At 51.3% G+C, this 12,939-nt stretch overlaps 1 protein-coding gene across 1 annotated transcript; it reads left to right on the top strand.

Moving 5' to 3' along the window:
- Positions 1 to 111: 111 nt before the first annotated feature.
- TOR4A (torsin family 4 member A) lies at positions 112 to 3,752 on the top strand. Its single transcript, XM_017640977.3, has 2 exons — positions 112 to 1,586; positions 2,311 to 3,752. The coding sequence occupies exons 1-2, from the start codon at positions 1,494 to 1,496 to the stop codon at positions 3,619 to 3,621; spliced, it is 1,404 nt and encodes a 467-aa protein (XP_017496466.1). The 5' UTR covers positions 112 to 1,493; the 3' UTR covers positions 3,622 to 3,752.
- Positions 3,753 to 12,939: the final 9,187 nt, after the last annotated feature.

Below are 12,939 nucleotides of genomic sequence, written 5' to 3'. Positions count from 1 at the left end.
AGGCTCCTTCCGAGGGGTCTGCGGGCCCGCCTGGATCCTCAGCCCTGCCTGGGGGAGTTCTCAGGGAGGAGGCAGATGTGTGGGGGCCACGCTGGGGGTCAGGGAGCCAGGTCCTGGGCTGCATGGCAGGTCCCTCCTTCCTTGCTAAGGCTGCGAGGCTCAGTTAGGCCTGGGCAGGGGAGGTCCTGGGAAGGCTGGAAGCACTGCCAGCCCACATGGTAGGTGAGGTGCCTGGGGGATCCCTGAGCACCGGGCCCTACACACAAAGGGGTGGCAGGTCGGGCCAGGCCCCGAGGCTGGAGAAGAGGATGCAGAGAAGCAGTGGTTTCTCAGTGCAGTGGGCCTGCCAGAGGACACTGGACGGATGGGCAGACAGAAATCTCTGCCCATCACTGGGAGGCCTGTGAATCCCATAGTCTGGAGAGAGGGAGCCCCCAGCCTGGGACCAGCATTTCCCTAATGCAGATCCTGCCTGTGGCACAGGGAGTGGGTGGAAAGCTGGGAGAGAAGGGGCCTGGTGTGCTGGGCAGTGGGACCTGCATGTGCAGTGTGTCTGCAGGACAGACTGGGGGTGGCCTGCAGGTGTGGATGGGCTCAGTGCCACGACTGGCTTGAGTCGTTCCCGGCTGACAAATTTCTCTGTATGGGCTACAGACAGAGCTGGCGGTGGAATGGGAGGTGCAGAGGGTCCTCAAGCAGGTCCTTCTGCAGAGGTGGGAGGTGGTGCGGCAGGGCCACGTGGTGCTGGCGTTTGGGGAAGGGTCCAGGTTCTCTCTAAATTCGCTTCCCCTGAGCCATGCACGACGTTTCCCCCAGTTCTAGAATTTCTGTCAGAGCGCACGCTGCCCTGCCCTTTGGAGGGCTCAGGGCTGGGGGGCAGGGGAAGTAGAAGCAGGAGATGGGGTCCGTGGAGCCCCAGGCCCTGATAAGAGAGGCTTTTAGAATAGGAAATGAGCCCTCCTCTGGAAGCTGTCAGGCTGGGGGTCAGGGGAGGGAAAGGAGGGTGGGGAGAGATTAGGGCACAGGACCTACCCCCCACTCCTTGCGTACAGGTAGCCAGGAACCCCTGCAGGGCCCTTGTAGGGTCAAATGCGGGCTGTGTCCCTGGGGAGGTGGCGGTCCAAGGAGAGCAGACTGGCAGTGGCATCTCGGGGTAGGGATGCTTCTGTCTCAACAAGGGTCCGGAGCCTGGCCCTAGCCAGGAGGGCTTGGAGGACTGCAGGACTGGGGTGGGTAGGTGACCCACTGGCCAGAGGACCCGGGCAAGCCAGGCAGGACTGCCCCCCACCCCCCTCACCCAGCGCCTCCGTCCAGCCTAAGTCCCGCCCATGCCGCACCCCTGACTCACTTCCTTTGCATCAAAACGGAAACCTCCCCAGAGCTGCCTCTGCCCTGGGAGCTCCCTGGGGACCCGCAGGTGTTGCTGCGCCTCCAGGCCCGAGCTGGCCAGAGGGACCCGACTTACCCCACCCTCACCAGGAAGTCAGCGTTTTATGCTGCTTCAGTGGCAGGCCCCAGCGACTGCCGGCAGGGGGCCTTCCTGGGGGGCTGGAGGCCAGCAGGGGCCTGACCTGAAGCAGCTGCAGGTATGGGGGTGGGCTGGGGCCAGGGGCATCCACCCACCTTTCTACGGCTGTCTTCTCTGTCTCCATCTCTCCTTCCTCTCTGGTCTTTCTGTCCTTCCTTACACCTCACCCCCGTTTGGGGGTTGGGTACTCCCTGCTGCCACTCCAAGTGTTTCCGGTTTTTGGGGTGGGGAGCTGGGAGGCCTGGGCTCAGCCTGGGGTTACGGCTGGGGTCCAAGCTGGAAAGCATTAGTTCCAGCTAGAATTTCCCCTAAGTGTTCTTAAGGGTGGTGGGGGCACCTCTGAACTCGGGCTGCTCAGGCCTCTGTTGCCTGTGGCCCCTCTTGGGACACGGAGGGCCCCGGGCTCCCAGCAGTTGGAGGTGCTGGTGGAGGGCAGGCCCACCCTTGACCCTTCTTTACCCCTACGCGGCGCCTGGCTGACACGACTCCTCCTCCAGGAAGCCGGTCTGCCCTCCGATAAGCTGCCCCCACCCCCCTCCCTCCAGCCACTTCAAGGCCCGCGGCTGCTCCTGGGAGGGCCCGAGAGATTTGCATTGGGCCCCCGCGCGGAGCCGCTTCCTGGTCAGGGGCGAGACTCTGGCCCAGCGAGGCCTGTGCGCAGGCCCCGGCCGTGGGGCGGACCCGGCGCACCGCGAGGGCCTTCCGGGGGATGGGGCCACTCGGGGGAAGGGTCGTGGTCGCCCAAGGGGAAGTCTGGGGACCCTCCCGCCTTCCCGTTTCAGGGAGGGCGACTTGCATGCCGAGCGCCCCGCACCATGGACGGCGGCCAGCCCAGCTCGGAGCCCGCGGCCGGGGCTTCCGGCGTCCCCTGCCACAGAGTGGTCGCGCCGCTGCGCGCTGTGGTCCGCCTGCGCCGCCGCGTGTGCCTTCTGCGCAAGCGGCGCCTCCTGCCGACCGGCGTGGGTCCGCCCCCTGGGCCCGGGGCGCCCCGGCCGGGCTGCAGCTCCGGGGCGCCGTGCGCGGACCTGGACCAGCCAAGATTCTTCACCTTCGACGGCCCGGCGGAGCTGACCTCCAGGACGCCGCGCAAGAGGCGCCGGCGCAGCCGCGTGGTGCTCTACCCCGAGACCTCGCGCAAGTGCCGGCCACGCGCGGAGCGTCGGAGCCGCGCTCAGCACTGCCTGTTGCTGCTCGTGGCCATCGTGGGCTTCCAGGTGCTCAACGCCATCGAGAACCTGGACGATAACGCGCAGCGCTACGACCTTGACGGGCTGGAGAAGGAGCTGCAGCGCTCAGTGTTCGGCCAGCCGGCAGCCGTGGGACGCATCGTGGCTCTGCTGCGGGACTACCTGGCCACGCACGTGCACAGCCGCCCACTGCTGCTGGCAATTCACGGGCCCAGCGGCGTGGGCAAGAGCCATGTGGGCCGCCTGCTGGCGCGCCACTTCCGCGCGGTGCTCGAGGACGGTGCGCTTGTGCTGCAGTATCACGCCCGGCACCACTGCCCCGGGCCGCACGCCGCGCATGACTGCCGCGAGGAGCTGGCACGGCGCGTGGCCGAGGTGGTGGCCCTGGCGGAGCTAGAGGAGAAGACCCCGCTCCTGGTGCTGGACGAGGTGGAGCTCACGCCGCCGGAGCTGCTGGACGAGCTGCACGGCTTCCTGCAGCCGCAGCGCTCGCACCACTTTCGTAACGCCATCTACGTGCTCCTCAGCGGCGTGGGAGGCGCAGAGGTCACGCGCTTCGTGCTGCAGAACGCGTCCCATGCGCTGCCCCTGACCCGCGACGGCGCCCCCAGCACCCGGGCCGCAGCGGCGGCGCTGCAGACAGAGGAGGAGCTGCGCGTCGCCCTGAGGGCGTTCCTGGTCCGCGAGCACCCGCTGTGGCAGGCCGCGGCCATCGTGCCTTTCCTGCTGCTGGACAAGCGGGACGTGGTCAGCTGCTTCCGGGACGAGATGGCCGGGGAGGGCTTCTTTCCCGAGCAGGCCCGCGCCGAGTCCCTGGCCGCACAGCTCAGCTATTACCGCATCGCCGGCCGCGAGTTTGCTGTCACTGGCTGCAAGCAGGTGGTGGCCAGGGTGAATCTCTTGTAGCCTAGGCGCAGCCGGACCCAGTGGACACTAGCTCGACGTTTGGGTCGATGGCAGTAACCCAGTGGAGGGGATTCTGTGGATTTGCCCCAGGCCCCTGAGGCTCCTAATAAATCTATGCCCCCCTTCCCCCACCCCCTGTCCCCAGCTGGTTCACATTGGGACCTAGGGTGCCTGGGTGGGGGGGGTGAATTTCCATTTTCAAGCCCCAGACAGCTCCCAATCTGCCGCCTCCTGGTCCTTGATTTGGCCACATTCCCAGTTCCTGCTGTGTGCCCCACCTCGCAGGCACTCCAGGAGGTGAGCAGGCTGTACCCAGAGGGTGGATGACCTCAGAGAGAGGGTCACGCTGCTGGTCCCCTGCAGGGCTGGATGTGACCAGGGCTGTCGTAACGCTGTAGTGTGACCGCAGCACCATCACACACTCATTCCCACCTACCCGCCCAACCCCTGTACACCTGCTCACCCTGAGGACCCAAAGCCCCAGATGGCTGGCCAGCCTAAGAATCCTGGCGACTACCTGGGTGTGCCTGGAGCCCCCCCCTGAGACAATAGGGGCACTGGGGCTCTCCACCCAGTAAGCTGACCCAGCGAATCCCCTCCCCCCTGAATGCTGGGGAAGGGGGGACTCGCAGGGTGACAGTGGTAGGAGGCGGGCCCGAGTGCAACCCCGACCTCTCAGGGCGCCCCTGCCCTGGCCACCGACTTGGTTCAGTGCATGGAACTGGGGCGCGGCACCAGAGTAGGAGCCCTCGGACCCAACTGTAGAGAGTCCAGCTCCTCGGCTGGTGCCCTGCAGCGCCCTGCCCACCGTTTGCTGGGCTGTCGCGTTTCCTGAGACCGAAGCTGGCGGCGGGGGGCGCGTCTAGACGCAACCTCCGTCCACAGGCCGCGTGGCTCCCCCGCCCGCGAAGCTGCGTGGGAGATGCCGTGGGTGCCTTTTGCGCGGTGGGGCTGCGGTGGCTTCCTCCGCTGGGGCGTCGGTGGTCGCAGCCTGCCGGGAGGAGCCCTCGGCCTGGGAGGACACGGTGCGCGGACCCCTAGGGCGGACAACTGCCAGCCCCGAGGGGGCGCGGGGAGGACCGCAGGGGGGGAGCGGGCTGCGTGCGCCCTCTCCCCGCAGCCGAGCTTGGCCCGACCCCTGCGCATTGGGGTCTCTGGGGCCGCTGGCAAGCCGGCTCCCTGAGGGTCCTGCGTGGGCGCAGCCCCTCCCCGCCGTCCACTGCCGCCGGTCGGTGGGAGAGGATTTGGTACCCGGGCGCCCGCCCGCAATCTCTCCAGCCCCGGACAGCAGCGCGGGCGGGGGCGTCCTGCTGGAGAGAAGGGTTCCTGCCTGCTCCTGGGGAGACGCCCAGGCTGGGGGTGGGCAGCTCCGTCCTCGCCAGCTCCACTTGCTGGACGGCTGGGGAAGGTACCCCCGCTCCCTGCCATCATCCCCGACGGGCCAGGGCCGGGTGTCCACGCGACAAGGGGCGCGTAACAGCCACCGCACGCTAAAGACCTGACCTCTTTTTTTGTGACTATTTTGTGGCTCTTGGTTGCCCTGCTTTCTCTGTTTTATTTTGTAGTGCCCCTCCGCCCTCCCCTCCCCAGCTCCCCTCTCCTCTTCTGTTCGCGGTTACCCCAGAATGCCCGACCTGGCTGGGCTAGCAGTCACAGGGCCCCGCCTCCCCAACTCTCTGCCTTTGTCCTTTCTGTTCACCCACATTTCAGAGTTTCTTCTATTTTTTATTGATTTTTAACTTTTATTTGTTGATTATTTGTAAACTAGTTTCTTCCTTTTCAGATGCTGTCTTTCCCACTGCTGCCAGTCTCCGCGCCCATGGTGCCCTCCCTATGCCCGGACAGCACCTTGCTGTCCTGAGGGCCGCAGCTCTGAGTCTCAGGAGTCAGGACAGCTGGGGGGCAACATGCCACTCATGAGTGTGGGGTACAGTGACACTTTCACACTACTGTGTGTTAATTAAGGCATGATTTAACGTCTCTCAATGGAGCTCTGTAGTTTTTTTTTCATTAAGGTATCATTGATGTACACTCTTATAAAGGTTTCACAAGAAAAGCCATGTGGTTACTACATTCGCCCTTATTATCGAGTCCCCCCCCACACCCCATTGCAGTCACTGTCCATCAGTGTAGTGAGATGCCACAGAGTCCCTATTTGCCTTCTCTGAGCTACACTGTCTTCCCCATGATCCCCCCACACCATGTTCACCAATCCTGGTACCCCTCAATCCCCTTCTCCCTCCCCCACCCCTCCCCTTTGGTAACCACCTGTCCCTTCTTGGAGTCTGTGAGTCTGCTGCTATTTTGTTCCTTCAGTTTTGCTTCATTGTTATACTCCACAAATGAGGGAAATCATTTGGTATTTGTCTTTCTCTGCCTGGCTTATTTCACTGAGCACAATACCCTCTAGCTCCATCCATGTTGTTGCAAATGGTAGGATTTGTTTCTTTCTTATGGCTGAATAGTATTCCATTGTGTATATGTACCACATCTTCTTTATCCATTCATCTACTGATGGACACTTAGGTTGCTTCCATTTCTTGGCTATTGTAAATAGTGCTGCGATAAACATAGAGGTGCATCTGTCTTTTGAATCTGAGAAATTGTTTTCTTTGGGTAAGTTCCTAGGAGTGGAATTCCTGGGTGAAATGGTATTTCTATTTTTAGTTTTTGAGGAACCTCCACATTGCTTACCACAATGGTTAAACTAGTTAACATTCCCGCCAGCAGTGTAGGAGGGTTCCCCTTTCTCCACATCCTCGCCAGCATTTGCTGTTCCTAGTCTTTTCTTTGTTGGCCATCCTTACTGGTGTGAGGTGATATCTCACTGTGGTTTTTATTTGCATTTCCCTGATAATTAGCGATGTGAAGCATCTTTTCATGTGCCTGTTGGCCATCTGAATTTCTTTGGGAGAAGTGTCTGTTCAGATCCTCCGCCTATTTTTTAATTGGGTTATTTGCTTTTTATTTGTTGAGGTTTGTGAGTTCTTTATATATTTTGGATGTTAACCCCTTGTCGGATATGTCGTTTACAAATATATTCTCCCATACTGTAGGACGCCTTTTTGTTCTGCTGATGGTGTCCTTTGCTGTACAGAAGCTGTGGTCCCATTTGTTCATTTTTGCTTTTGTTTCTCTCTCGAGGAGATGCTTTCAGGAAGAAGTTGCTCATGTTTATATTCAAGAGATTTTTGCCTATGTTGTCTTCTAAGAGTTTTATGGTTTCATGACTTACATTCAAGTCTTTGATCCATTTAGAATTTACTTTTGTGTGTGGGGTTAGACAATAATCCAGTTTCATTCTCTTGCATGTAGCTTCCAGTTTTGCCGACACCAGCTGCTGAAGAGGCTGTCATTTCCCCAGAGCTCTCTAATTTTCTGCAGTCAGGTCTTCCCCAGTTGTGTTAGATTTATTCCTAGAAACCATATAATTTTGGTTGGTATCCTATAGGTTTATTGTTGTATAACACAGCATACATCCAGACAAGTGTATACAGCAAAATATATATTTAAAGTTTCGTCACAAAGTGAGCACCCCGTTGCCCACCATCCAGGTCAAGAATCAGGGTGTGGTCAGAGTCCCAGAAGCCCCCAGTGCCCCTCCTACCCACCTGCTTCTCCCTCCAGCTCTTACCCACTACAGGGGATTACCACCCAGTTTTCAGGATAATAACTACCTTGTTTTCTTCATACTTTAATCACTTAACTTTACAACCCTAACCAGTCTGGGTTTTTTTTTTTTTTATGCTGTAGCTTTCATGTTTATTTTCAAAGACACTTTCATTGAAGCATTGTTTACATATCACAAAACTTACTCCTTTTAAGTGGATGTTTTAACGATTTTTAGTCAATCTGCAGGGTTGTACAGACATCACTACAATTCTGGCCTAGAATATTTCCATCAGCCCAGAAAGATGTCCTGCTCACTTTCAGTGAATCTGTTTCCACACCTTCCTCAGACAACCACTTAGCCTCTGTCTGTCTCTATAGTTCGCCTTTTCAAAAAACATTTCATGTAAGTGGAATCTTCTGCAGTTTTTAGTGTCCAGCTTCTCTCACTTAGTGTAATGTCTCTGAGGGTCACCTGTGCTGCAGGATGCACATCACGTTGGTGACTTTCTTCCTATCGCTAAGTAGTATTCCAGCAAATGGGTTAAAGACATCTCGTTTACTTACCATTTAAGGGACCTTTGGATTATCTCCACTTTTTTGGCTATTAAGTATAAACGATGCAAGGAACATTTGCCAAAATTTTCTTTGTGTGGATGTACATTTTCATTTATCTTGAATAAATACCAAGGAGTGGAATGGCTGAATCATATGAAAAGATTTTTGTGTAATTTTTTAAGAAACCACCATACTGCTTTCTGAAGTGACTGCACCACTTTCATTCCCCCAGCAGTTGTGTGTGGGGAATATTTTTCTCCACAACCTCTCGGACACTTGCTACCAACAACCTTTTAAATCGTAGCATCCTAGTGAGTGGTTTTAATATGCATTTCCCTAATAACTAATGGCGTTGAGCATTTTTGTCCACATGCTTATCAGCCATTCATATTATTTGGGTCCTTTGTCCTACTACTGAGTTGATTATTGAGTCGTGGGAGGTCTTTGTATATTTTGGTCATAAGTCTTTTATCAGATACATGATTCACAAATATTTTCTCTCAGTCTGTAGGCTGTTTTTTTTTGATTTTCATAATAAAAAATGTCTTTTGAAGTGCAAAAGTTTTTCATTTCTATGACATCAAATGTATACATTTTTTTCTTGAATGCACCATGCCTTTGCTGTTGTATCTGAGAACTCGATTAATTTAGAATCCTAAGGATTATTTTTTTCTATGCTTTCTTCTAAATGGTTGCACGGTGTTAGCTCTTATATTTAGGTCTATGAACCATTGTGTACCAGTTTTGTGTACAATGTAAGGTGAGGGTCTAAAGTAATCTTTTTGCAGTGGAAATTAATTGTCCAGCGCCTCTGCTGAAATAACTATCCTGTCCCCGTTGAATTGCCCGTGTCGGTTAGGATTCAGGGCTAGACGTGTATTAAGGGTTTTATTATAAAGAATCAGCTTATGAGATTGCAGGGTCTGACAAGGCCCAGACTCTTAGGGTAGGCGGTCAGCAAGGGCAGGCTGGAACTCTCCTGCCAAGAGCTTTCTTTCAGGGAAGCGGCTGCTGTGCTCTTGCAGCCTCTCAACAGATGGAATCAGGCCTGCCCAGGTCGGGTAGGATGATTTCCTTACTTAAAAAATGGTTATGGACTTTAACCTCCTCTACAAAGTGTCATCAGAGCCACTCCTAGGTTAGGTTTTGATGGGATAACTAGGAACTGTAGCCAAGTCAACACGTAAAACTGTCCATTGTAGCACCTTTGTCAAAGATAAGTAGGCTGTGAATGTAAAACTTTATTTCTGGGCTCTCCATTCTGTCCCGTTTATCAATGTGTCTGTCCTTCTGCCACAACCACATTCTTTTGATTTCCTGTAGTTTTATAGGCAGTTTTGCGATTGGGCAGTGTGAATCATTCAACTCCGTTCTTAGTATTGGAGATTATTTTGGCTACTCTTGGGTCCTTTGCCTTTCTATATATATTTTGAGATCAGCTTGTCAATTTCTGAAGGACAAAAACAGAGACTTCCAGCTTTTGATGGAAATTGCATTGACTCCAGTGATCAATCTGGGGAGAATTGCCATCTTAACAAACCAAAGTTTTCAACCCACAGACTAGAATTTCTCTTCCATTACTTAGGCCTTTAATCTCACAGCAATATTGTGTAGTTCTCTGTGCAAGCCTCAAAGTTCTTTTCTTCAATGTATTCCTGAGTATTTGTTCTTTTTGATGCCATTGCAAGTGGAATTATTTCAATATCAATTTCAGGCTGTTCATTGTTGATGTATAGAAATAAAATTGAACTTGGTATATTGATCTGGGATCTTGTGACTCTGCAGAATTCATTTATTAGTCCTAATAACTTGTGTGCAGATTCCTTAAGATTCTCAACATATAGAATCACGTTTCTGTCAATGAAGACAGTTTCACTTCCTCCCTTCCAGTCTCTATGCCCTTTATTTTTTCCTGCCTGACTGTACTGGCTGGAACTCCCCGGGGCCCTGTTTATTGGAAGTGGTGTTCCTGACCTTGGGGACAAGCGCCGAGTCTTTCACCGTTGAATAGGATGTTAGCTCAGGGGTTTTCTGTATGTGCCCTTCATCAGCTTGAAAGCGTTTCCTTCTATTCTTTGAATGTCCAGAGTTTTTGTCATGAAGGAGTGTTGGATTTTGCCAAATGTTTTTATTTCATCAGGGTTTTATGATTCCGATCCTTTATTTTATTGACAAGATGTATTACATCAGTTGACTTCCACATGTTAAACCAAAATTGCATTCCAAAGATAATTCCAAAGGGTCATGGTGTGTGACCCTCTTTATATGTTGCTTAAGTTTGCTAATATTTTGCTGTTAACTTTTGTATCTGTATTTATGAGGGATATTGTCTGAAATTTTTTCTTGTGATGTCTTTGTCTGGCTTTGGTATCATCAGGGTAATTGTACTAGTTTCCATTAACTCTGTAACAAATCGCCACAAACTTTGTGGCTTAAAACAGTGAAATTTATTATCTTACAGTTCTGGAGTTCAGAAGTCCAAATTGGGTCAAAATAGGCTAACGTCAGGGTATCGGCAGAGCTGTTTCTTTCTAGAGGATTCGGGGAGCATTTGTTCCCTTGTCTTTTCTCACTGCCAGAGGCCACACCCCTGGGCTCTTGATCCCCTTTCCCTTTCAAAGCCAGTGACATTGTATCTCTTTGACCCTCTGCTGTTATCATACCTCTTTCTGACCACAGCCAAAAAACTTTCTCTGCTTTTAAGGACTCATTTGACTCGATTGCTCCCACCTGAGTAATCCAAGATGCTCTTTCCATGTCAAGTCCAGACCCTCAAATACATCTGCAAGTCCCTAAGTCAGTTTTGATCATTTGTGTCTTTCTAGGAATTTCTAGGAATTTATCCAATTCATGTAAGTTGTCTAATTTTACTGACATAAGATTTTAAGTACATCCTTATAATCCCTCTAGAAAAAAAATTGTTTATATTTGTGCATTTGTTTTGTCCAGTATATCCTTCTGTGCGTACTATCAGATTCTAGCCTTCCATAGTTGTTGAACTATTTTAGGACTCTTTGTAAGTTGATATATACCTAAGTTCTGTCTTTCTATTTCTTCAAAAAAGACTGTTGGATATTTAATTCATGCAATCTGGTTATACTGAATCTCTGGCTCTCTGGGGCATGATGGCGACCTAAAGATTAAATCTTCTAATTCATGAACATGGGATTTCTTTCCATTTATTTAGGTCTTCCTTAATTTCTTTCAGCAGTGTTTTTTAGTTTTCAGTGATAGTTTTGGTGGATATAGAATTCTTGGTTGACAGCTTTTTCTTCTTGAAAATGTCATCCCATTGCATCAAGTTTCTATGTTTCTGATGAGAAGTTGGCTTATGTCCTTCCTATGGACCCCCAGGACCCAAATCATTTCACTCTTGTTGCTTTCAAGATTTTCTTTTTGTCTATTTCAGTTTTTTTTTTCTATGATGTCTTTAAGTGTGGGTCTCATAGAGCTTTTTGATGTATGGCTTAATGTTTTGCATCAAATTAAGGATTTTTGGCCATTTTTATTCAAATATTTCTGCTTGCTTTTTCTCTCACCTCTCCTTCTGGGACTCCCATTTTACCCATTTTTTTATTCCTGATAATGTCTCATAGGTCTTTAAGATTCTGTTTATTTTTCTTCATTTTTTTCCTTTATTTTCTTCAGAATGGATAATTTCTATTGATCTGTATTTAAGTTCGCCATTTTTTTCTGACTTTTAAAATATGATGTTGACCCCCTGTGGTAGGTTTTTAAAAAACACACCTAATTTTTTAGAGCATTTTTAGATTCATAGCAAAACTAAGAAGAAGGTAGAGATTTCCCACAGACTCCATAGTCCCTACCCCCAGCCTCTCCCCTTATCAACAGCCTCCACTGGAGTGGTGCATTTATCACAGCCAGTGAGCCTGAACCGGAGTTTACAGGTGACGTCAGGATCACTCTTGTTGTACAGTCTATGGGTTTGGACAAACGTGTAGTGACATTTATCCACCGTCCTGACTCCTGGAAACCCGTGATCTTTTTACTGTCTCTGTAGTTCAGCCTTTTCCAGATCATCACGTCACTGGAGTCATACGGTACGCCGCCTTTTCAGATCGGCTTCTTTTCCTCCCCAAGATACATTTAATGCTTCTCAATGTCTTTGATCAATTTCTAGAAATATTTTTTTTATTGTTGCTTTTTTAGGAAAAGGGTGTTCAGAGCTCTTCACTCCACCACTTTGGAAGCTCTACCACCCTCAGCTCTCTTCTGCCTGTTGACTGAACTTTATATATGTTTTGTTTTGGGTGTGGCTTCTTTGAGCAGCATTATTTTTGTGAGACCCGTCCCCAGGGCGGCAGTATTCTAGTTTCCCTTCTCCTTACTGCAAACATTTTGTTTTAGGAATCTACTGCATTTTGTCTATTCTATTGATGGTTATTTGATGTGTTCTAATTATCGGTACATGCACAAGATGGGTATTGTTATGGGTTGAACTGTGTCTTGCCAAATTTTTATGGTGGAATCTTGGCCCCAGTACCTCAGAATGTGACCTTTTTTGGAGAAAAGGTTTTTACAGAGGTAATTTGTTAAACAGAGGGCATTGGGGTAAGCCCTAATCCAATATGACTAGTGTCCTTATAAAAGGGTGAATTTGAACACAGTCAGACAAGCACAGAGGTTGCATGATGTGAAGACACAGGGAGAGTCAGCATCTACAGCCAACTCTGGACTCTGCCTTCCAGATCTGAGAGGCATCACATTTCTGTTGGTCAGGCCGCCCAGTGGACGGTACTTTGTTAGGTGACTCCAGGAAACTGATAGGTGTGAGTACCCTGGAGTGGAATTCCGGGCTGTATGCCAACATGCTGCGCGGGCCTCCAAGCCGGCGCTCATTTCCAGCTGCCCCAGCATCACGGGCCCTGCGTTTGCCAGCATACTCGCCAACATTTGGACATAATGTCAACATAAGTGGCAGCTGCTGTGACTTTAATTTGCATTTCCTGGGTAACTTTTGCAAAGTGCATGTTTGGGTCTCTTGCCCATTTTGAAGTGGTGATCTTTTTCTTACTGATTCGTACAAGTGCTTTATAAATTCTGGATTTGAGCCTTTTGTTGCTTGTATGTGTGGTATAAATACATTCTTCCACTCTGTGGCTGGCTTGTCCCTTCTCCTAATGGTGTCTG

Source organism: Manis javanica, chromosome 2, assembly GCF_040802235.1.
Source record: "Manis javanica isolate MJ-LG chromosome 2, MJ_LKY, whole genome shotgun sequence".
Taxonomy (NCBI): Eukaryota; Metazoa; Chordata; class Mammalia; order Pholidota; family Manidae; genus Manis; species Manis javanica.
This window is presented reverse-complemented; position numbering and strand designations above follow the sequence as displayed.

Excerpts from the sequence above, each read along its gene's own strand:
- TOR4A (XM_017640977.3), top strand. The coding sequence starts at position 1,494 with ATGCTGCTTCAGTGGCAGGCCCCAGCGACTGCCGGCAGGGGGCCTTCC. Across the intron at positions 1,587-2,310 it reads CTGACCTGAAGCAGCTGCAG|GGAGGGCGACTTGCATGCCG; the intron begins GTATGGGGGTGG and ends TTCCCGTTTCAG.